This window comes from Colobus angolensis, unplaced genomic scaffold (assembly GCF_000951035.1).
Source record: "Colobus angolensis palliatus isolate OR3802 unplaced genomic scaffold, Cang.pa_1.0 Scaffold517, whole genome shotgun sequence".
Taxonomy (NCBI): Eukaryota; Metazoa; Chordata; class Mammalia; order Primates; family Cercopithecidae; genus Colobus; species Colobus angolensis.
Window position 1 is genome coordinate 1,589,768 of NW_012118677.1, and position 25,528 is coordinate 1,615,295.

Here is a 25,528-nt window from a genome sequence, read left to right on the forward strand (position 1 = left end):
TCTTGGGAAGATGGATCTGAGGATCTCTTCCCACCTCTTTGCTAGGTGCCCCGCAATCATGAAACCCGCGTTCCCTGCTGCAAACTCTGCTGTCTTCGTGTAATGGGTTTGTTACTGCACAGCAGGCATACGAACCTGTTGATCCTGTATCTCTATCACCAGGATGGAGGGCAGAGGCACGATCAGAGCTCCCAGCAGCCTCCACCTCTTGGGCTCAAGAGATCCTCCTGCCTCAGCCTCCTGAGTAGTTGAGACTACAGGCGTGCACCACCACCCCTGGTTAATTTTGGGTTTGTTTGTTTGTTTGTGTTCGTTGAGATGAAGTTTCACTATGTTGCTCAGACTAGTCTCGAATTCCTAGTCTCAAGTGATCCTCCAGCCTCGGCCTCCGAAAGTGCGGGGATTATAGGCAGAAGCCACCATGCCCGGCTAAAAACTGAAATCTCTTGAAGGCGAAGAGAAATAAGAAGAGGGGTATAATGACTAAAGGATGTCTGTTTGGAGGCAAGGAAGGTCGCCCATAGATCAGGCACGCTCCCTCCGCGGACACAGCTGGGCTTCTCAGAGCCTCCTAAACCCTACCTCGCATCTCAAATCGGCTTAAGTATGCGCAAGAGCTGGGCGACGCGCGCGCACTCTCGAGGAAGCTTGAGTCTCGGCGCCCGCCGTAGACGTCGTGACAGAGGCGGCCCGTTGCCTTGGAGCCAGAGGGACGCGGCTGGGCCTCCACGGCTGCGGAGACGGCCCGCCGCGGGCCTTGTTCACCATGTCGGTGCTGGATGCGCTTTGGGAGGACCGAGATGTCCGCTTCGACCTGTCCTCGCAGTGAGTCTCCAAGATTCCCTAGGGGTCTGCAACCCTGTAGAGGGCGCCGCGGTGCACGTTAGGGACCCGCGGGCGGAGTCTGCACCTCCTCAGCTCGCGGCCCTGGCGAGGGTGGGAGGGTTGCGCCGGTAGTCCGCGCTTCGAGGGACCCTAGGCTCTGGTTGGGCCACTGTGGCCCTCCCGAGGCGGGCGCCGCGGCAAGAGCGCGTCTGGATTACACAGTTTTGGTCCCATGCGACCTCCGGTCCCTCATCCTGGCCTGCGGGACGGATCAGGAATGTGAACCTGAGCACGACCGGGGCCACGCAGGGCTTGGCGTCCCGTATACACCCACGTGAGCTTGGAATTTCAGTTTCATGGAAGGAACGTAGGTCAGGAGCTCAGGAAACGAGGGTTCTAAAACTAGATGTGTAATATCGACACACAGTGTGGGCCCTTGGACGGAGGTCTTCATCATTCAAGCTAGAATCCTCAAGTCTGTAAAATAAGGGAGGTGGGAGTAGGCAGTCTTCAAAAATTCCTAACCACGCAAACTTTATGTCCTTGGTAAGCTTTCACTAGTTATTCATGTAAATCACCAACAAGAAGGAGCCTTCTTCTGCGGCCTGTTCTTAGAAATTATACTTTAAATAGAAGCCCTGTTTTTGTAAAGTATGGTTAAAGAGAAAGTGGATAGAAACCTCCTGCCCCAAAATCCAGGGCGGGAAATGGCGGTTGGAATACTAAGTGTTGAGAAACGCTAAAGCTAAGATTTCTGGATTAATTACATGGAGCTTCTTAGCTGCTGCTTATAGCTCCTTATCATGGACCTCCCCTCCTTAGATGGAATCGTCCCCTTATCATGGACCTCACCTCCTAAGATGGAAAAATGAAATATTGATACATTTTCCAGGTTAAATAGAGGCTAGATATCTAATGCTAACATGTGAGGCCTTGTAAGAAGAAGAAACAGAAAGGAATTCGTAAAATTACGGACTATAGTAACATTGCGCACATTCTATGACATTTTTGGTCTTTCTTGTAGGGTTCTTAATCCAAACAAAAGTCCGTTTCGTTAACATTAGTAAACATTTATCAGTGCTTACTATGTGCTAGTTACTGTGCCGATAGTTAGAGACAGAAAATAATGGGAAATGATACTCATATCCCCCCATTCTCGTGCAGGAGATACATATAGACAACTACTATAATAAATGTGGTAAGTACCATTCTGAAAAAAAAAAATGAACGAAAAACTGAGACTGATAGAAACAGAACAATTTATTCTGCCAGGTGAAGTCCTTGAAGAATAAATATTCATACTATTTAAGCTGGTCCCTGAAGAATGGGCAGAGCCTTGTCAGGGTAGACAGGAAGCGAGTATTCCAGAAAAGAAGAAAAGAATTAAGCGTTAGAAGCAGAGTCTTGGAGCTGTAACCTCATCGGGTAAAGGCAGGGTCTGCTGCAGAGAGAGGTTGGAGGTACAAATAGAGAGATAAATTAGCCAGATTGTGACATTTTTAGCCCAGGATTTTGGACTTAACAACTTCTAGGCACCGGGAGGATATAGAAGGCATTTAAGCAGGGAAATGATATGGTCATATGTGTATTTTCAATAGGTAATTGAGTTGACTCTATGAAGAATGTATTAGAAGGCTCTTTTAGATAGTTTGCTAGGTTTTTTGGACACTGTAGAATCTATTCTATCCGTCAGCAAGCTGCTCTTGTTTCCTTTTGTCACCTGTATCTATTTGCTAAGTTCCGAAGATGCCTTTCATACAGTTTTTTTCTTTTTTTTTTTTTTTTTTTGGAGATGGAGTCTCCCTCTATTGCCCAGGCTGGAGTGCAGTGGCATAATCTTGGCTCACTGCAACCTCTGCCTCCTGGGTTCAAGCGATTCTCCTGCCTCAGCCTCCTGAGTAGCTGGGACTACAGGTGCATGCCACCACACCTGGCTAATTTTTTTTTTTTTTGTATTTTTAGTAGAGACAGGGTTTCACCATACTGGCCAGGCTGGTCTCAAACTCCTGACCTCATGATCCGCCCGCCTTGGCCTCCCAAAGTGCTGGGACTACAGGCATGAACCACCACACCCAGCCCATACAAAATTAACCATTCCTTCCATAATTTTCTGATGTCCTTTCCTCTACTGAGAAACCTCTGAAGGTTCTCTCCTGTCCACAGGATAAGGCCTAAATCTATCAGACTGCCATTCTGAGTTCTCCATAGTCTGGTTCTTCCTTAGTTATCCAACAGTATTTCTCTCACTACCTCCCAATATGGTCCTTCTTTCCTAGCTTGACTAGCCTTCTCCCATGTCCTTACCATTTCTTATTCCTGGTCTTTAATCAGGACTCTCTTTTCTTTTCCTTTTATTTTTCAAAATTCAACACCTCCTGCCAATCTGGCTTACTCCAGATGGCTCTAATCACTCCAGGCCCCACTGATCTGCAGGTTCTTGAAGTTCTTGAAGACCTTATTTCTAAATGCATGAACGTTTGGTACAGTATTATTTATGCTGTTAGCTGTTTTATGTACATATGTCTTTTTTCTCCCTAAATAGATTGTAAGCAGGTATAGTTGTAGCCATAAAATTCAAACCTTTATATTCACCTTAGGCAAATGAAAACAAGATCTGGAGAAGTCCTTATTGATTGTTTAGATTCAGTTGAAGACACCAAAGGAAATAATGGAGATAGAGGTGAGTATATTTTTAAATGTATTTTATATTCCTGATTTAATTTACAAATGTTGAATCATATTAGCTGGAGAATATATGAAACAGCATCATTTGTCAGTGTAATTGTGAGAAGGGGAGAGTTAAATTCATATAAGACTTTTCTCAGATTTAAACAGAAGAAAGGATAGGTATTAAACATGTAGTTTGGTCATTCAGTAAGTCCCGGTTCTAACATCACGTTTATCCAACGTAACTGTTAAAACTCAAGTAGACCTGTTTGCAAGGGGCATTAGTTCTGACCATTGGATCTGTCTTTCCAAAAAAAGGATATAGGGTAGTGAAATATAAGTAGGTCATAGCTGTAGTACCTGGAGCCATGCTTCCTTTTTAAAAATTCAGGAGTAATGCACCATCAGTCACCTCTGGTTGTCACCTAGACATGGATATGTGGGGAGCAAATTTAGTCCTGCACTGTGAAATCTATTTGTAGGTCAAGTACTAGAAAATCCTGTGAGATTTCTCTGACTGTCACCAAGGACCAGCACAGCTGGACCCTAGAGCCCCTCCCAAACCAAATCTCCCCAAGGTTGGAACTTTTAAAAGTCCAGCCTGCCCATAGCAGCTGTCTGGAGCCAGTGACCAGTAGGTCTTGGAAGCATCATTACTTCCAAGGAAAAAAAAATAGAAGATGTGGAATGGCAGCTTAATGTATCCAGCATATGTTTTCGGGGGAGAAGTTTAGAGGGAGGGATGTAAACCTCTTATTAGAAAGGGGTAGGTGGGGAAATAGAGCAGACTTCATTCAGGAAAGGAGGAATCAATAAATCATAGAGAAGGAACGATAACCATTATTGGCAGAACATGCTTACTGTAGCCCTTTGAGTGGCTGCTTGCTTCCTGAGACTTTCTTCTGATCTGCTCTGGGGTGGCGTGTAGGCAGCAGGCCCTGTTATAAGCCTTTCTTCTCTGAGGGTGGTTTCCCTCAGAGACCTTATTTTTAAATGCATGAACTTTTGGTACAGTATTATTTATGCTGCTGGCTCTTTTATGTACATATGTCTCGAACTCCTGACTTCAAGTAACCCACCTACTTCAGCCTCCCAAAGTGCTGAGATTACAGGCATGAGCCACTGCTCCCGGCTAATGTACATATGTCTCTTAATAGAGACATGTTAGATAGTAAATATGTCCCTAATAGATGGTAAGCAGGTATAGTGGTAGGTATAAAATTCAGACCTTTATATTCATTTTAGGCAAATGAAAACAAGACCTGGAGATTTTATTGATTGTTTAGATTCAGTTGAAGACACCAAAGGAAATAATGGAGATAGAGGTGAGGGTGGTTCCCCTCAGAGAAGAAAGGCTTAGAAAGGGGCCTGCTGCCCACTTGCCACCACCTACAGGCAGATCCTTTTAGTGATTAGGACCTATCCTTAAAGTAATGCTTAGATCATACTTCTGAAATGCTTCCTGGTGTCTGTCGGGCTCAGATGAGAGTGGAGTATGAAGATCTAGCAGCAAACAAGAAGTCTTAGTTTGTGCTTTTGAGGGTGGAATAATAATCCCAGCTATCAAGATGGCTGTATTTTGACGAAATCTGAATTAACTTGAGAAAGCCAAGAGAAAGTCTCATACAGATTGGCAGGAACTCTTAATAGAACATTTTTTGATTCTTCAGATACTCATTGAGTGCGGAATCCTGTACTAATACTTTAGAGTAGGAAGGGCAGAAAGCCCGCCTGACCAGAAATCTCCAGTGCCTGAAATCCTACTATTAATAAAAATAGGCCAACTACACTGGCTCTTGCCTGTAATTCCAGTACTTTGGGAGGCCAAGATGGGAGGACTACTTAAGGCCAGGAGTTAGAGACCAGCCTGGGCAACATAAGAAGACCCTGTCTCTACAGAAAATAAAAAGAATTAGCCAGGTGTGGTGGCGTGTGCCTGTGACCTCAGCTACTGGGGAGGCTGAGGTGGGAGGATCACTTGAGCCCAGAAGGTTGAGGCTACAGTAAGCCATGTTCATGCCACTGCACTCCAACCTGGGTGATAGTGCAAGACCCTGTCTCAAAATAAAAGTAGAAATAACTGTGTGTGTGTGTGTGTGTGTGTGCGTGCGCGTGCGCGCGCCAGACTTCAAAAACCTTTAGAAATTTTACAGGAGTACGCAGCGCTTCTGGTCATTAAGGAGTTAAAAAATGGAAGGGGAATACTGCCTTCTAGCCATCTCCTTCCCCTCCCTTTCAGCAGTTTGAAAATGACCAAGTTAAGACATTGCCAAGGTCAAGAGCCCCCTATGTTAAAACTGTATCCCAGAAGATTAGCACATTTAATCCATTTTCAACTGTTAGTACCCTGACTTGAATTTATCAGATTAGCTTTGTATACTGCCCATAGCTCATAGCCCAGTTGTAGAGATAAAATGTTGCTTAGGTGTAAAATGGCATAAGGCAAACATAATGTATCATAATGTATCTATGATCAGAAAGTCAGTTATAGAAATGAGTTTGTAAAGGATTAAAATATTGTATTAAAAGGCTGTGTGAGAATAAAAGGGACAGCCATATTTCAGTGTTTGGGAGATTAGCAGAAACAGGGACAACTATATTTTGGTGTTAGGCAGGATAGAGAGGAAAGTCCATGTCTGGAACACTGGGTTTGGAGCTGTAGGCTGGGGTTCTTCAGCAGAAAAGAGGTAGCATTAAAAATCCTAGAGATTGTAGGAGATATACCAAGAGCAAAGAAAAAGGCAAACAGGTGGTTGGTGGTTTTATATGGCAAACCCTTCCCACTCCATAATTTCTCCTGGGACTGACATAAAAATGTAAAAGAATCCATAGATGTCCTGAGCCCATAGCACATTTGTAGAGATAAAATGTTGCCTAGGTAAAATGGCATAAGGAAAACCGGTGTATCTATATTTAAAAAAAAAAAAAAAAAGTCAAAAATGAGTTTGCAAAGGATTATTTTTTAAATAGCTGTTATTTAGGGAATGTTTATTGACAGTCACTGTTCTGAATCTTTTATATAAACATAATCTCATTTAACAATAATGAAAACAATAAAACAAAAAATTTAAAGTAGATGCAGTCATATTTATTTTCAAATGAGGAAACTGAGGAATAGAGAGATGAGTTTACTTTTCCAAGGTCACGTAGCTAGGTGATGAACCTAACTGCCTACATTGATTTCTAAACTGGTAGGGTCATTATTCTCTTCTCAAAAATTTTTAGTCCTCCGTAATTCCAATCCTCAACCTCACCCCCAACTCTACTACCTCCATTCCTAATAGATCTAAGTCTGAACTTATTTGTCTAGCATTGAAGAACTTCTAGTATATCCAAAAACAACTTTTATCACCTGTGCTGCTGTCTTCCATTTGTCCATCCAGGTCCAGCATTCTTCTCCACCCTGTTCCCCTTGCCCTGGAAAGATAACTGGTATAGAGTACATCTAAGGGTTCCTTGTACACTCTTGCTTCCAGTGGGAAGAGCCATGGCAGAAGATCAAAAGGAGGCAGGAGTATGAGGTCTGGGTATTTATTGCCCTGGTTCCTTCCCAATGAAGGGCTGGCTGTGTTTCTCCTCTCAAAGCAGTCAGCTCCATAGGACTCTTGTTTCTTCCAGATTTCATGAACTGCTGCTCCCTCTTTTGTAAATAAACCTCAGTTATCCTAACTTGAGTGTGCCATCTGTTTTCCACTGGACCAATAACTGAAGGATACTATACCTAGTCTTCTGTGATCTTGTGTGAACTTTATAATCCAGCTATGCTGGGTTACTTATTGTTTGTCAAACATATTCTGTAATTTTCCACAATCTCCCTTGAGAATGTGTTCATCTTTTTTAGAGCCACATTTGCTATCCAGTTTCACTCAAGTATTCATACAGACCTAGTTTCTCTGATTTTAGACATTGTAGAGGTTTTCAGAAATAGTATAATCTGGCTGGCTGTAGATTACTCATAAAAAGAATTTTATGATTGTAATTTGTTGGTGAAATAATCTGTTTAAACAAAGTGAGTCTTATTATTTCAGAATATCTCAAAGCTATGATAATATGCTAATTGTGTTGTACATCTCTAATACACCTAGTATGCCATTCTCAAATTTATTGTTTTTTTCTTGGAGCATCAGTAAGGGATCACTATTGTACAGGACACATTTTGAGAAATGAAGTATCTAACTTTGTACTTCAGTATATGAATATCAGTCTGATGCTAAGATCAAAAAGTATAAAACCTTAAATAGACTTCAGCCTGACCATAACTTCTTAGGAACAAAATAGTTTGCTCACAGCAAAATTATGTGTATAAATATATGGTTCATTTAAATGAGAACTGCTAAGAAAGTACTCATATAGCAAGGATTAGCATGTGTGTGAGAGTTCTTTGAAAAGTGTGATTTCAGTGAATAGCTGTGTAATTATCCTATATTCATTCTCAGTTGTACACATATGACTTGCTGGACCCCAGAACAGCTTCTACCAAGACAAAAAAACTAGTACACAATTCTTTCCTCAGTCAGTTTGAGTTAGAGCAAAGCTATTGGCAGAGAACATCTGTATCCCTCATATAACTGTCAAATTTTGTTTCTCTGGGATTCCAAATCATGTATTTTATACCTTATATAGGTTGGATGTACACAATATTTTCAGTTAATAAATACATGAAAAATATCTGAGTGTTGCTTCTGGTACTAGGCCAGAAGTTCCATAACCACCTCATTCAGTGCTGCAAAAATGAGTTCTTATTTAAGTTAACCTATTTTTTGTCTGTGTGCTTTTAGGTAGACTCTTGGTAACAAATTTAAGAATTCTCTGGCACTCTTTGGCATTATCAAGAGTCAATGTTTGTAAGTATCTTTGTTAGACAAGTCTGAAGAAAAAAAATCCTTTGTCAGGTGAATTTGCATGGTGCCTTTGATACCAAAGAAGTATGTAAAAATCTTAAGTTGATAAAAATAAAACACCTTCAGAAATCCTAGACATCATAATGCAAACGAAATTATCCATTATTATTTTTGTCCATTTTGTGTCTTGGACATATGTGAGATTAGGGCTTTGACCCTGGTTCTTGTTTTTTGATTATTTTTGAGAACATGCTATCCCTTGTTTTGATTAATCCCAAAGAAGGAAGAAGCTGTAATAAAAGTATAAGCTCTTCATTGTGTTAAATTTTGTTTCACTTATTTTTTAAAAGTATTTTAGATAATCCAGCTAGACTTGTTCTTTTTTAGTAGTAGTGCTAAAACTTTCAGTAAAGAATGCTGCAGAAGCTTTTAGGGATGAAGACTTCCTTTTTCCTGTGTTATATTTTTGTGTGTTCAAAGAGACAGAATTGACCCTCTAGTTTTTTTAATTATTTAAATTTATAGTTATTTCTGTAAAACTTTTAAAAGTTTATTTCTATATATGTTTAATTTTTTAAACTGTTAAAAGTTCTGTATATACCTATTTTTTTTTTTTTTAGAAAAGTATTTTTTCTCAGTGTGCCGTATCATGCTCTTTACATTCTTTGCTTTTGGATTTTAGCTGTCGGTTACAATTGCATATTGAATATTACAACAAGGACTGCTAACTCTGTAAGTCTAAAAAATCTTATTGAAATATATATATATTAAAGAAACTAGGTATTTGAGGTTGATGTTTGTTTTCACTATAAAGGAGAAATTGCTCTTAAAATCTGAACTTTTAAATAAATTTGTCCTTACAGAAATTACGAGGCCAAACTGAAGCTCTTTATATACTAACAAAATGTAACAGCACTCGTTTTGAATTTATATTTACAAATTTGGTTCCTGGAAGCCCTAGACTTTTTACTTCTGTGATGGCAGTACACAGGTATAGTAATACTTTATGGATTATTGAATATTTTTAGTTTATGGTTTTAGACTGCAACAGTCCCCAACCTTTTTGGCACCAGGGACCAGTTTCATGGAAGACAGTTTTTCCACGAATTGGGTGAGGGTATAGTTTCGAGATGATTCAAGTGTATTACATTTATTGTACTTTATTTATATCATTATTATGTACTCACCATAATGTAGAATCAGTGGGAGCCCTAAGCTTGTTTTCCTGCAACTAGATGGTCCCATCTGGGGTGATGGGAGACAGTGACAGATCATCAGGCATTAGATTCTCATAAGGAGGGCACAGTCTAGATCCCTCGCATGTGCAGTGCACAGTAGGGTTCGCATTCCTATGAAAATCTAATGCCGCAGCTGATCTGACAGGAGGCAGAGCTCAGCTTTCCTTGCTCACTCACTCCCTAACCACTCACCTCCTGCTGGGCAGCCTGGTTCCTAACAGGCCACTGACCAGTACCCCTTTATTGGTGGCCCGGGGGTTCGGGACCCCTGTTGTAGAGAATAAAGCTTAGAAGTGTGGTACCATCTTCCTCCAAGCTCTGTTGTAAACATCAGAAAGATATTGAGAAGAACATGTTTTATTATCATTTAATAAACACTTTGAAGGTATTTATAAAACACATAAAACTACTGAAGATTCATTAAAAACTTCTACCAGATTAAATTAGCTACCAAGGTAGGTAAAGTGAAATAAAGAATTCATTCAATATAGCTAAACAAGTTGCATAATTAATTAATTTAAAAGATTATTTTTCTAATCGGTAGAGTGTTTCTAATAGGTAGCATGTTTGAGTGTTTTCCCTGAAGAGTTTTATTGGTATTTTGGTTTGTTTTAGGTTTGTAGCCTTTTTTTTTTTTTAATAGAGGTAGTGTCCTGCTTTGTCACCCAGGCTGGAGTATAGTGGTGCAATCATAACTCACTGAAGCCTCAAACTCCTGAGCTCAAACGATCTTCCTGCACTAGCCTCCTGAGTAGCTAGAACTACAGGTGTGCACCACCCTGTTCTGCTAATTTTTTAAATGTTTTTCTAAAGCCGGACGTGGTGGCACATGCCCGTAATCCCACCACTTTGGGAGGCTCAGGCGGGTGAATCATTTGACGTCAGGAGTTAAAGACCAGCCCCACCAACGTGGTGAAACCCTGCCTCTACTAAAAATACAAAAAAATTAGCTGGGCATGGTGGTGCATGCCTGTAATCCCAGCTACTCAGGAGGCTGAGGCAGGAAAATCGCTTGAACCAGGGAGATGGAGGTTGCAGTGAGTTGAGATCACTGTACTGCACTCCAGCCTGGGCAACAGAGCGAGATTCTATCTCAAAAAAAGAAAAATTTTTTTTTTGTAGAGACCAGGTCTCACTTTGTTGTCTAGGCTGGTTTCCAACTCCTGGGCTCAAGTGATTCTCCTTTCTTGGTCTACCAGAGTGCTGGGATTACACATGTGAGCCACTTCACCCAGTCTGTTTTGTTTTTATATTTTTTCTTCTTCTTGTTTGCTAAATTCTTTTTACTACCTCGGCTTCTTTTCTTTTTTAAACCAGCCCTAAGTGCTATGTTTTTTTTTTTTCAAGCTTTGCTAAGATGACAGGATATACACACATATGTATGTGTATATATGTGTGTATATAATTGTGTATGTATGTGTATATATGTGTGTATTTGTTTAATTTGTATTTGCCAGTGAAGTTGACATTTTTCATATATTTTATGTATTTTTGGCTTCTTATAAATTTCTTAATTATGCCCTTAGCTGTCATATATATTGCAAATATTTAGTTTCCTAGTTTGTTATTTGATTTTTAATTTTATTGATGTTTTGATCTATATAATGGTTTAATTTTTAATTAAGATATAATTCACATAAAGTTTTACATAAAATTTACAATTTTAAAGTATACAGTTTGATAGTTTTAGTATATTCACAGTACTGTTCAACTATTGCCAAGATCCAATTCCAGAACATTGTCATCACTCCCAAAATGAGCCCCTTACCCATAGCAATCATTCCCCATTCCCTCCCCTCCACAGCCCCTGACAACCTCTAATTTATTTTGTGTCTCTTTGGATTTGCCTATTCTGGAAATTTCATTTACATGGAATCATATAACATGTGGCCTTTTATGTCTGACCTCTTTCACTTAGACAGTGTGTTCAAGGTCCATCCATGTTGTAGCATGTATCAGTAGTAGTAATAGTTCATTCCTTTTTGTAGCTAAAGAATATTCCATTGTATGGGCATACCACATTTTGTTTATCTGTTCATGAGTTGATGGACATTTGGGTTTTTTACTTTTTAGCCATTATGAATAATGTTACTATGAACATTTGTGTATAAGTTTTATGTCAGTGTATGTTTTCAGTTTTCTTGGGCATATACCTAAACCTTAGCTCTTTATTTCACTTAAAGAAGTACTGTGAAATGAAAAGTGCTAAATGGAATATGAAGGGAACAGAAGCTGCTTGTCTTTAATAGTATTAAAAACACTATGTGCTTCTCCAAAAATATAATTTATAGCATAAATAGTTTCCATTTCTTCCACTGGTTAAGTATTGAAGATAACAGCACTAAAGAAAATTAAGATTTACAAGCAGAGTGCTAAAATTCTGCTCTTTCACAATTTATATATTAAAAGATTAATTAAAATAAAAATTAGAAGTTCAACATTGAATATATGAATCTGTTGTTATTAAGGCTAAGAAAACTTTACTTTTGTTAAATAGGTAACTTAGCCTGTTTATGTGAAATATTAAAATTAATCAAAAGTTAATCAGGGTTTCTCTATTTATTATCAATAGACATTGAAAAAATTATAGGGATTTAATTCTCTTTCTCTCCCTCCCCCTCTCCTTTTTCCTCCCTCTTTCTCCCCCTCTCTCTCCCCGTTCTTCTCTTCCTCCTTCCCCCTTCTCCCTTTAGGGTCCCTTTTGGAATCAGTACAGATTCATTCTAGTTTTCTGTATAGAGGTAGATATGAGCATGTTTTCAGGTTGCAGTGAGAAAAAGTAATTGTTTTTGTTTTTGTTTTTGTTTTTGTTTTTGTTTTGAGACAGTGTCTCACTCTGTGGCCCAGGCTGGAGCGCAGTGGCGCAATCTCAGCTCACTGCAACGTCCGCCTCCTGGTTTCAAGCAATTCTTCTGCCTCAGCCTCCCAAGTAGATGGGACTACAAGTGCGCACCACCACGCCTGGCTAATTTTTGTATTTTTACTAGAGACAGGGTTTCACCATGTTGGCCAGGCTGTTCTCAAGCTCCTGACTTCAAGTGATCTGCCCAGCTCAGCCTCCCCAAGTGCTAGGATTACAGGTATGAACCACTGTGCCTGGCTGAGAAAAAGCATTAATAATTGGACACTTGTTTATGTCCTTTGAAAAACAAGGAAATGAAGAAAAGGTAGCATTTTGATAGAAAAAGCAATTTCCATATGTATTGAAAAATAGGGGCCAGGTGCGGTGGCTCATGCCTGTAATCCCAGCATTTTGGGAGGCTGAGGCGGGCAGATCACGAGGTCAAGAGATCGAGACCATCCTAGCCAACATGGTGAAACCCCATCTCTACTAAAAATACAAAAATTAGCCTGGCATGGTGGCATGCACCTGTCGTCCCAGCTACTCGGGAGGCTGAGGCAGGAGAATCACTTGAACCTAGAAGGCAGAGGTTGCAGTGAGCCAAGATTGCACCACTGCACTCCAGCCTGATGACAGAGTGAGACTCCATCTCAAAAAAAAAAAAAATAGGTTATTGAGATAAAATATGTAAATAATACACTAAAATGACAAATTCTACAAAAAACTGTAATTGCCAGACCTTATTAAAAAGAAAAACATAGCTGGGTGCAGTGGCACATGCCTATAGTCCCAGCTACTCTGGAAGCTGAGCCAGGAGTATCACTTGAGCCCAGGAGTTTGTGCCTGGCTTGGGCAAGGTATTGAGACTTTGTCTCTATAAAAACAATTTTTAAAAAGAAATAAAAATATTAAATTTATCATAATTATTTGAGTAATGTTCATAAATACTAACAACTGTATATTTTAGTAAGTAAGTAAACATAACCCAAGAAAATCACATTTTCAGTTCGGATTGTCTTTTGTTTGTTCTTTTTCACAGAGCGTATGAAACTTCTAAAATGTATCGTGATTTTAAATTAAGAAGTGCACTAATTCAGAACAAGCAACTAAGACTGTTACCACAAGAACATGTATATGATAAGATAAATGGAGTATGGAATTTATCCAGTGATCAGGTACTGTGTAAAGAACTCGTGAACCTTTTGGGAGAGTGTTTTGGTAATCATTTTTCCATTCATCGTTGGATTTATGTAGTCAGTTCTAATTGTTAAAATTAGCATTATAGGAAAGCATATTATTTTTCGATAAGTACAAGTTAGGCTGACAATAACATCCCTATTTTCAATTCAATACAATGAAATACCTGATAATCCTGGAATGTCTCCTTAATTAATGAATCAAAAACTCCTGGTGCTATGCTAGGTGGTAAAGATCTAACTATGGAACAGAGTAACTCCACTCCTACCCTTATAAAGAACACAATCTAATGTGGATTGTTGGGGGCTGTTACATATGTTTTGTTTCTCTCTCTTGCCACAACTCCTTTGCCTTAACCTGTCCAAGGTTTTGATTGATAATTTTAGTAAGGTCTAACATTTAGGCACTGTGCTAAGGGATTGATTTACATGGGATATTTAATCAGATCTCCATTTTACATTTGACAAAATACATCAAGAAGAAATTTCCCTGTGGTCAGACAGTTGGTAGGTACTAATAGTTTAATGATTAGGCAGCCTGACTTTAAGAGTCCAGGCTGTCAGTCATCTAATTGTACTGCCATCGATGAATGATGAAGTCATTGATACTCAATTTTGGTATTTCTTGCTGCTGTAAAAATAAGTTATTCTGGTGATTAGAAAATTAAGAACAGGTATTTTAAAAAATGATCATTTCTGTATCTCATTGCCGTCTTTTACAGGGCAATTTAGGAACCTTTTTTATTACCAATGTGAGAATTGTATGGCATGCAAATATGAATGACAGTTTTAATGTCAGTATACCATATCTGCAAATTGTAAGTACATACATTTTGATGACCTTATTTTAACATAAAATAAATATTTTTGTTCAATAGTTAATTGGACTTTTAGGATTAGATGAGTTCTCTCTCCCTTTTTTCAGTGGTAGCAGTTATTAGCTGAGAGCATATTTTAAAGATGTTGATAATTTACTATGAAATATTTCAATGTAGAAAAGATCCAATTGTACTACATTCCAGAGAAGCAGCACCATTATCAACTTGCTATTAGAATAGAAATATACTGGATTCTAAAAATTTAATAGTTATACAGAGTAAGGTGTCTTAGATTCCATCCAGAGGGCTTTAATTATTAAAGTTTTCTGTAACTTTTTCATGAGACAGGTGTGTGGTGCTTCCTTGGCATAGCTTTAGCACACTGATCCACAGTTTTTCTTGGCTCTCTTGTCACTTTCTGCTCTAAAGCTTTTAAAAGCCAGAAGGAATTTATTAATTCTGCAAATGAACTGCTTTCATTGTATTTAGATACAGAATGTAATACAAGCTGGATTCATACCACAGCTTTAGTGAAAGGAATCAAGATGATTTTTTGTGATAATACTTTCAGCTTAAGTTCAGTTAAAACTGTTAAAATCAGGCTAAGCATGGTGGCTCATTCCTGTAATCTCAGTACTTTGAGAGGCTGAGGCGGGAGGATTGCTCGAGGTCAGGAGTTCGAGACCAGCATGAGCAACATAGCTAGACCCCTTCTCTATTTTTTTAAAAAAAACAAAACTGTTAAAATTCAAAATAAGAACTGACTGTATCTGAGACCAGTTTGTTTGGGGAGTAGAGCTAAAGATAGTTCTTTGTACTCTGCTGCTGCTATGATAAATAAGTGACTCAGTGAAACGAACTGTAAACTTCAATCCACTAAATAATTTCATTTTATGTGAAGAAACTACTTACAGAATTCTAGAACAAATTAGATGGAACATAAAAATAGTTAATGAAAATCTCATGAGGTTATCCTGTGATAATTGCCCTTATTGTAGGATATATAGTCTTAAGACTAAAGAGTTTTATTAATATTTATTGAGTAGACAGAATGTATGTGATACCTGGAAAATACTATTTTTTTTTTTTTTTTTTTTGAGGCGGAGTCTCGATCTGTCGCCCAGACTGGAGTGCAGCGGCCGGATCTCAGCTCACTGCAAGCTCCGCCTCCCGGGTTTACGCCATTCTCCTGCCTCAGCCTCAGGAGTAGCTGGGACTACAGGCGCCCGCCACCTCGCCCGGCTAGTTTTTTTTTTGTATTTTTAGTAGAGACGGGGTTTCACCGTGTTAGCCAGGATGGTCTCGATCTCCTGACCTCGTGATCCGCCCGTCTCGGCCTCCCAAAGTGCTGGGATTACAGGCTTGAGCCACCGCGCCCGGCGCGGAAAATACTATTTTTAAGAAAAGAATTCCTGGTCCATGAGAAGACTAATTCTTTACAAAATATTCCCAGCCCTATCTTTGGCTAAATTATTTGATTTCTGAGTTTCTTTAAAATTTCTGATCATTCATTCATTTTTATGCCAAATTTTGAGTACCTACTCTGTGCCAGGTGCTAGAGACACAATCATGAAAATCATGAACCAGTATACAGTTCCTGCCATCAAGGGACTTTCAGTCTGATGGAGAAAAGCAACATATTAAACAGAAAGCCATAGAATCTCATAGGAAGAAAATTATTTCTTGCTATAAAAAGAAACATAAGAATTTATAATCAAGGCTGGGACAATGTAACAAAATCTACATAGGTATTTGACAAATTGGTGTTTGTATTTCTATTGCTTTTTTATATTGCATTAACGTGTTATAGCTTGCCTAACCTAACTTCTATTATGCTGAATAATTACTGAGTAGTAAACAACCTTGTGCTTTCTGTTCTTTTTGTTATTTAAGAATAGAATTGCCAAATATGGCCTCTGGAATGAATTCAAGCGGCCCAAACAACTTGCAATCTGATATCATCACAGTCTGTCACTGCAGCAGTCAGTCTAACTTCAGCTCTACACCTCAGCCATTACCCTGACCCCACTCCTATAGATATTTATATCAGCCTCTTGCCAGTTTCTGTCTTACCAGCCTGTGTCACCCACAGACACCTGGTTAGATTACCTATTGAAAGCCAGAATGCCAGTGTTCTGTGATTCTTTTTTTCTTTTTATAGACAGGGGTCTCCCTGTGTCACCCAGGCTAGAGTATAGTGGCATGGTCTTGGCTCACTGCAACCGCCACCTCCCAGGTTCAGGTGATCCTCTCACCTCAGCCTCCCGAACAGCTGGGATCACAGGCATGCACCGCCATACCTGGCTAATTTTTTTGTAATTTTTGTAGAGACGGGGTTTCGCCATGTTTCCCAGGCTGGTCTCAAACTCCTGGACTTAAGCAGTCTGCCCACCTCAGCCTTCCAAAGTGCTGGGATTATAGGCATGAGCCACCGCCCCTAGCCAGTGTCCTATGATTCTTACCTGGGATTGTATATACTCTTGGTGGGGTGTAAAGTAGCCCGGGTGAAAGGCCAGGTTTTCATAACAATTATCATCAAAGCCTTTCTTCTTTTTCTCAGTCTGTTTCTCAAAGTTGCCTGTCTGTCTAGAAGCATGGCATCCCATCATCACCTGCCAGATTAACCTTCTCTGGGCTTTCGGTCTCCTGGTCATAGTGTTAGGTCCTCCGTGGTTCTCCCGTACCCTGCCAGCAGGTACATTTTCTGTCACTTCTACAGGCCCTACCTGCCATTCTGTGTCTACTCTCCCCTTCTCCCAGGCCACTGGTGTCACCGCCTATCTTCCGCTGACCAAGCTTAGTCCTCACATCACATTTACCAGTTGATGTTAATGACACTTGATCTATCCCAACCTTCCTTGATGTCTAGTGATAAATAGTCAAACTTATTTTTAAAACTTAAATAGAATGGAGGTTCTTTTAAGAATGTAGCCACCTATGATGGAAGAAACAGAAGGCACATGTGACTTTAACAAACTCATCTAGCCTTAGGAGCTACAAAAGACACTGGCTTACCAAAACTGAAAGATTCCTAGTCTTTTGTTTGAAAGTTCAGACTGGGCACCGTGGCTTATGCTTATAACCCCAGCACTTCGGGAGACTGAGAAAGAAGGATTGCTTGGCTGGGCGCGGTGGCTCAAGCCTGTAATCCCAGCACTTTGGGAGGCCGAGACGGGCGGATCACGAGGTCAGGAGATCGAGACCATCCTGGCTAACATGGTGAAACCCCGTCTCTACTAAAAAATACAAAAAACTAGCCGGGCGAGGTGGCGGGCGACTGTAGTCCCAGCTACTCGTGAGGCTGAGGCAGGAGAATGGCGTAAACCCGGGAGGCGGAGCTTGCAGTGAGCTGAGATCTGGCTACTGCACTACATACAGCCTGGGCGACAGAGCGAGACTCCGTCTCAACAAAATAAAAAGGATTGCTTGAAGCCAGGAGTTCCAGACCAGCCTGGGCAGTGTAGTGAGACCCCTGTCTCTACAAAAAATTAAAAAGTAGCTGGGCATGGTGGCACATGCCTGTAGTCCTAGCTAATCGGGAGGCTGAGGTAGGAGGAGGATCCCTCAGCCCAGGAGTTTGAGGCTGTGGTGTGCTATGGTCACACCATTGCACTGTGGCCTGGGTGGCTGAATGAGACCTAATTAATTTAATTGTCTCTAATTTTAAAAAATGTTCACTCCCTGGAAGTGAGAAATATTTGAGTCAGGGAACTTTGTGCCTATTTCAGAGATGTCTTTCTTGTGTTGCCTCTTAAAAGTTTGCCACCTATTTTCAGTCTTGTTTCTTTTATTTGATCTCTGCGGGAGTTTAATGAAGGAAAGAGGAGAATTCTGTTTTTTAGATTATGAAAAGTAAATACTGTGTAAAGTTTAAAAACTGAGTTAAAGAGTCACTATTCAATTAATAAAAACTTGCATGTTTTTCTTTTTCATTTTGTATCTAGCGTTCAATAAAGATTAGAGATTCAAAATTTGGTTTAGCTCTTGTCATAGAAAGCTCTCAGCAGGTAAGATCTTGTTTATTTTTATTAATCTTTGATTTTTAAAACTATGTGACAGTCTAGATTTTTAGTTTTATTTGTATAGTAATCAGTTTACATCTGAGAAGAATATTAGCTTTAATATGAAGTTATATATGAAGTGTTTGAAGTCATACAGAAATTGTCCCCAGAGGAAGATGTCCCCAGAGGAAGAATCCTGCTTATGTTTTTTTGTTGGACAGACATGATAATTTGTGATCATCACTTATTAATGACAGAATCAAGTCATTGTGCTGAGGGCTTTTCATGCATTATCTCAATCTTTACACAACCCTACAATACAGCTACTATTTCTCCTCCATTTTATAGTCAAGGAACTGAGGCTTTGAGAAGTTAGGAACCTTACCCATGATCTCACAGCTAGTAAGTGATGGGGCTAAGCTGTGATCTCAAGTCTGACTGATTTACCAAGACTGTCTTTGAGAAACACAAACATATATTTGTGTACACACACACGATTTGAGGTCTTATATTCTCACACACACATTATATGCTATTTATAACCTGCTGTGCTCCATTATGCCAGGTTTTTGCAGAAATGCATTTAAATAAAACATGCTGGTCTCATGGTAGTAGTTTTGACTGGCTAAAATTTTAAATACATTCTTAAAAAGTGATTTATAAAATTACTTATCTACCTTCTAAATTTAAACATGAATGTCTGCTTATTCCTTTCCCCTGGCCTACAGCTGCCATTTATTGAGTATTTACTCTGTTCCAAGAACTGTACCAAATGTCATATATGTTTCTCTTATTTAATATGACAACTTGATAACCATTTTATGGTTAGAAAATTGAGGCTTAGAAAGGTTAAGGAAAGTTTCTAAGTATCCTACAGCTAGTGAATTAGTGGTAGAACCAGAATTTGAACATAAAAGCATGTGCTCTTAACCCAGAACATATACTCTCACCTATTACGGTATGCTACTTAGTTTTTTAACACTCCTCTCAAAACACTGTATCATGGCCCCGTTTCTTTCCTAATTCTTCAAGGAGATAGCCTCAGATGGCCCGTTTCCTTTCTTCTTTTCATGTAGTCTGTTCCTTTTCAAGGCCTAGTTCAAGAAAAACATAGTTCCCTTGGCCTTCACAGTCTACAGTGTATTTTTTAAATCTTGAAAGGTTACCTTTGATATTTCAGATGAACTTATATTTGGATATACTTCAAAATAAGCCTGTGTTGGGGGAAGAGGGGTTCAGGTGAGAGCGGGGTTACAGATGAAACAGAGTTGGCCACGTGTTGCTGCTTCTTGAAGCTGGATGATGGCTCCGTGGAGGCTCCCTTGTGCTCTTCTGTTTTTGTACATGTTTGAAATTTTTCGTAATAAAAAGTGTAATTGAAAAAGTGAACTTATGTATTATGCTCTAAAATAAGGACAATTTGAGCTATAATTTATCTTATACTGTGAATACTGTTCTTCAGACTTGTTGGGTTTTTTATTATTTTATCTTGTAGAGTGGTGGATATGTTCTTGGCTTTAAAATAGATCCTGTGGAAAAACTACAAGAATCAGTTAAGGAAATCAATTCACTTCACAAAGTCTATTCTGCCAGTCCCATATTTGGAGTTGATTATGAGATGGAAGAAAAGGTAATTTGTTGAGTATGTGAAATAAAGTTTGCATTGCTTTTATGCAATCTATAAAATTCAGTTGTAAATACCACTGTGCACCATTTAATTTTGAACTGTGTTTAAAATGGTGAATATACAGATTCTGCCCAAGTGGGCACAGCTCCTGGATTATCACTAATTGGTACCTACCACCTGTCTTCTAATTGGCTGCTTCATCATTCATTCCTGCCCTCCATACCTGCCCTTGTAGGTGGGCAGCCACCTAAGTAAATTTCCATGTGCAATGCTCCTCTGATACAGACAGACTTGAGTCTCTCACTCTGTCAGATTTTTATTTTACTTCAGCCCCCTGTGAGCATGGACAAACCTTATAGGCCTCATGAATACCATCTTCTTCCTTAGTACTCCATAATATAGCAACTCCAGGAGTAGGCTACATCAACACGGCCTGCATCCATTCCTGTTGATCTGGACTTCTGCCATATCAGTTATGAAATATGTTGCATCTCCTGCCCACATGTCTGCTCTTTGTCTTCTTCATGATTTCTTTCCCGGTTGCTGCTAGTATTCCCTGCTCTCCAGGTGCATGAGCTCTCTTTTGCCTTCACTTGTCTCTCCAGCTGGAACCCTCATCATCCAGTCTATCAGTTGTGTCCTCACTACCCACTCCATTAGAGGTGTCTTTTGTTACTTATGTTACTGTCCACTCTAGTACCCTTGCTAGAGGCGCTAGCTCTGATGTACTTGCTGTCCCCTCTATTGTTGGTGCCCCCCACTGTCTGCTCTATCACTGGGACAGTCACTGTCCAGTCTGTCAGAGGTGCCCTTGCCATTTGCTCCACTGCCATTGCCCTTGCTGTCCTCTCTGTCCTGGTCCCGTCACTGATCACTCGATTGTAGACTCCCTTGCTGTCTGTTCTTTTACTGGCACCCTCATTATGCACTCTATTGTTGGTGCCCTTGCCGCTTACTTTATGATCAGTGCCCCTGCTGGGGCTTCTTTGCATGCTGAGCCATGTCACAGCCATTAGTTGTATCTCTCCTTCTGCTCTTGGACTACAGCATGTGACTTTAGTGAGGCCTTTGTTGCCTGGTAGTGCTCCTTGTACTTAATTTTTTCCCTCCCTGTCAAATTCTATATATTTGTCCTTCTAGCTAAAACGTGCATCTGGGTTTCTGACATTGTATTACATACACTATGTATTTCATCATCTGAACCATCCTTTCTTTTTCTTCCCAACATGCTCTTCTTTGAGCAGTCTCCCTTTCACTCTGCCTTCTCTGTATATTCCTTGGTAATATCACCTGCTTATTCAGCTTCTTCAACTTGTACTTTTGTGGATGACTCTAGATCTTTCCTTCTGACCTTGACATATTCTTTCAGCTTATGGTTCCAAATACCCTTGAATATTTTCATATAGATGAGCATCCCAAATGATATTAGTGAAATTTCTTATTTCAGATTTATCTTAGTAATTTAAATAATTATGCAAGTCAATAAGATACACTAGGACTTGGATGAGCATCTCAAACTTGGCACACCTAAAACTGGCCTCCTCATCTTTTTCTCAAAAACAGCAACCTGCTTATTGATTTGTTTACTTATGTTTTTGGCACTGTCAAAGTCAGCTGCACTCAAAACTTTGAAGTATTCCTTCATTTTTCCCATTATCTTATTTTACACTTTCAGTTATACCAGTCTCTTCCCTGTTTCTAGCTATTATTCTTCTTTGTAAAATAATGTTGCAGAACAGGCATGGTCCTTAGAACCTGACTTTCAATCCCAGTTTCATCATTTATTTGTGATCCTAAGCAAATGTGAGCTTCGGTTTTCTCAGAATTGATATAGGGCTAGCCACAGTGGCTTAAGCTTATAATCCCAGCACTTTTGAGCAGCTAGGGGGGAGAATCACGTGAGGCCAGGAGTTTGAGACCAGCCTCAACATAGTAAGACAACATAGTGACACCCTGTCTCTAATTTTTTTTAAATTTTTAAATTTTTAAAATTTAATTTAAAATTTTAAAATTTTAGATTTTAAATTTAAAATTAAATTTAAAATAAAATTTAAATTTTAGATTTTAAATTTAAAATTAAATTTAAAATAAAATTTAAATTTTAAATTTTAAACTTAAAAAAAATTAAATTTTAAATTTTAAAAATTAACCAGGTGTGGTGGTGGCCCGCCTGTAGTCTTAAGTACTCAGGAGGCTGAGACGGGAGGACTGCTTGAGGTCCGGAGTTTGAGGCTGCAGTGAGCTATGATCATGCCATTGCACTGCAGCAGTGACCTATCTCTTAAAGCAAGACCCTCTCTCTTAAAAAAATAAAAGTGAAAAACAGACATAATCTTTCTTAGAAAGTTATTGATCATGTCCATTAAATGCCTGGCACATGGGAGATGCTTGTCAGGTTAGTTCCCCTACCCATTCTCTAAGTTTCATTTGTTCTCTTCCCCTGTTCTTTGACCCCAGTACGTAATAGCAGCTAGCCATAATAGCTCACTGTCTCACCCCATGTGACTCCCTGCTCAAGTGCCATCTCTTCAGGATCTTCCCTGACTGTTCTTCTAAAACAGTAATTCCCATCACTTTATTCTGCTTGCTTACTTTCTCTCTCTCTCCTTCCTCCCTTCCTTTCAGAATTAATCAGTCTCCTCCACTATAAGTGATCTCCATGAAGTCAGCAGTTTTTGTCTGTTTAATGGCTATATCTCCACCAGTCAAAACTAGCACATAATAGTGAATATTCATAGTTGTTGGATGACTGTGTTAAACATCTGCTGTTTGTCATTCACTGCCCTAAGCACTTTATATGCACCATCACATTTAATCTTCCCAACGATACTGTGAGGCGTATTATTATTATCTTTATCCCGCAGTTAAGGAGACTGAGGCTTAGTTAATTTACTTGCACATAGTCACACAACTCTGAACGTGGTTGAAACACTAAGGCTATCCTCAGCTTTGTTATAACTGCTTTTTGTAGGTTGAATCATATAATAGTGTTGATATTTTATCATTTTGATATAAAAAAGGGTAGTTTCTTACGGTTCAACATAATATTTAGTTATCGGTCATTGTGTTTTATCTTTTTCTCTACTCAGTAATTTATAAACCCTTTGTGTTTAAGGGTAGGATTTTATAACCCTTGTTAGTACTGGCATAGTACCTAATATAACAAAGGGGACATTCAAATATTTGAAAAATGAACAAATAAATAAGTATTAGTTCTACATTTTATTCTTTACCTTTAGAATATTCCATAAAAATATTAGTTCTTTTACTTTTCACAAATTCTATATAATGACTATTCTGAGGAAAATTGAACATTTGCTATTATGCAAAACTTAGTTTTTCTAAACAATGTGAAAGAAACTGAAAGTCAACTCAGAGTTTTTTCTTTAAAGATATCTGAGTATTAAGTATGTGTAAATTTCTCTCTCTAGTTCTTTTCATGATACTGACTTCAGATATGAAAGCTTAGGTTTACTTGATTAGTTTTATTACTCAAGTTAGTTTTTTAATAAAACAATGTGAATTATACCATGATTTTTATAGACTTTAGTAGTTTGTAACTGTTATTTTAAAAGTATTTACAGTTCTTATGGTACATTTAATATTGTCTCTGATGCATTTTAACATCTGCTGATTTTCAGCCCCAGCCACTTGAAGCTCTGACAGTCGAACAAATTCAAGATGATGTAGAAATAGACTCTGATGATCACACGGATGCTTTTGTGGTGAGCATCACAAAGGAGAGCATTAAATTTCTTAAGGATTTTATCTCAGTCTTGTTTAATAAAATAATAGTGTAAGTGTGTGAAACACCATATAACTTGAGATTTTGATGGTACTTATACCTGAGTTTGAAGATAATATTTTTAGTGAGGGATTTCTTTTGTGACAATAACTTTTAAATTACCAAAATCAGAAATACTTTGAGGCCAGGCACTGTGGCTTACACACGTGTAAGCCCAGCACTTTGGGAGGCCGAGGCAAGCGGATTGCTTGAGGATAGGAGTTCAAGAGCAGCCTGGCCAACACGGCAACATGGCAACATGGCAAAAATCCATTTCTATAAAAAAAGAAAAAAAAAAGGAAAGAAATACTTTGAAAACTTAGTTATTCAGAGGATTTTAGGATTTTAGATATGTAAAGTTTTTTCATACTGTGAATAGAACATGTTAAATATTGTTAATTAAATTAATTTAAAATCTATACTTTCATTAATTTTTGTGAAACGTTCATCTGTTATTTTATAGGGATCTTGTTTTGAAAAGGACATATATTTGAACAATAGCCTTCCTATTTCCAAATTGGTATCATTTAACTTATAGCCAAAATAATAGTGCTTTCTCCCTTCTATGGCTGTTAATCTGACTAGAATACCTGTCTGGTAACAAATACTTTGAAACAAAGGTGTGAAATTAGTATAAAATAATTATACTACTACCTCAAACTATATTCATTTGCTGACACATTGAAGTACTTGTTTTGCCAGTATCATCTTCTAAACCAAATGTAGGGAAGAAATTGTATAGCTTCTAAGTCATTCTTTTTTCTTTTCTTTTTTTCTCTTTTTTACCTGTTTCTTGCCATATGATGGTTAAGTCATTCTTTTTTATCTCCTTTCAAGTTAACAGTGCTAATCATACATTACAAAGCACATTTTTTACAACTTAAGGTATAACTCTTGTAAACGTTAACAGAGTGAATTCTGCTACTAGCATTGTAGAGATAGATGAAAAAAAATTACACAGTAACAGAATGTGAAATACATTTAGTTATAAAATCATTCTGCAAATTAAGTACCTTAGCCCACTGATCTATTAGAATATTATATGTCCAGTTTGTGAAATAGAATTTTCTTTGTCTTATAGGCTTATTTTGCTGATGGCAATAAGGTAAGGACATTTATTTTACCTACAGTATATGAAAAAAGTTTCTAAATTCCAACATTTCACATTCACAAACTTATGTGAAACCTATTTTTTTGTTTTTTTCCTCTTCCTTGCCCACCTTCTCTATTCCCATCTTATCCTCCTGTCTCCCAAAAAGCAACAAGATCGTGAACCAGTATTTTCAGAAGAACTGGGGCTTGCAATAGAGAAATTGAAGGATGGATTCACCCTACAGGGACTTTGGGAAGTAATGAGTTGATTGATCTTGAGTTGAGATGGATTTCTATTAAAGATATCTCTAGTTTAAAGATACTAGTCACCTGCCACAAGTCATGGAATAGTTTTTATATTTACAGCTTTTATATTTAAAACTTGTAAGAGTTTTTTTAATGATTGAGGAAAAAGTCATTTGGAAAACTTCAGTTTTCTAAAAATTATATTTAAAATTGTCATCAAAATGTACCTAGTTTATAAATGTTTATTTTGTACTTAATACCTGTAAAGTCTTAGTTTTCAGATATTAAGTGACTGTATCATGTTCAGTTTAATAAAGAATTTATGCAGCACCATTTAACGTTTTGAAAGTA

The 25,528-nt window shown here is 38.5% G+C and overlaps 1 protein-coding gene across 2 annotated transcripts; it reads left to right on the forward strand.

The window, feature by feature from the left end:
• The first annotated feature begins 391 nt into the window (after positions 1-391).
• BBS5 (Bardet-Biedl syndrome 5) lies at positions 392-25,253 on the forward strand. Of its 2 annotated transcripts, XM_011960603.1 has the most exons (12): positions 392-825; positions 3,423-3,505; positions 8,271-8,336; positions 9,016-9,065; positions 9,197-9,324; positions 13,453-13,588; positions 14,332-14,427; positions 18,372-18,434; positions 19,924-20,058; positions 23,697-23,780; positions 24,921-24,944; positions 25,099-25,253. In XM_011960603.1, exons 1-12 carry the CDS (start codon positions 767-769, stop codon positions 25,198-25,200), a joined length of 1,026 nt encoding a protein of 341 aa, XP_011815993.1. In that variant the 5' UTR covers positions 392-766; the 3' UTR covers positions 25,201-25,253. The 2 variants fall into 2 exon arrangements, with proteins under 2 accessions (XP_011815993.1, XP_011815995.1); XM_011960605.1 differs by lacking the exon at positions 18,372-18,434 and having other exon boundaries at positions 25,099-25,249.
• Positions 25,254-25,528: the final 275 nt, after the last annotated feature.

What these genes read in the sequence shown, in the direction of transcription:
- BBS5 (XM_011960603.1), top strand. Translation starts at nt 767, where the DNA reads ATGTCGGTGCTGGATGCGCTTTGGGAGGACCGAGATGTCCGCTTCGAC. An exon ending in AGGAAATAATGGAGATAGAG is followed by an intron (nt 3,506 to 8,270) that starts GTGAGTATATTT and finishes GTGTGCTTTTAG; the next exon opens with GTAGACTCTTGGTAACAAAT. An exon ending in GGAATTTATCCAGTGATCAG is followed by an intron (nt 13,589 to 14,331) that starts GTACTGTGTAAA and finishes CGTCTTTTACAG; the next exon opens with GGCAATTTAGGAACCTTTTT.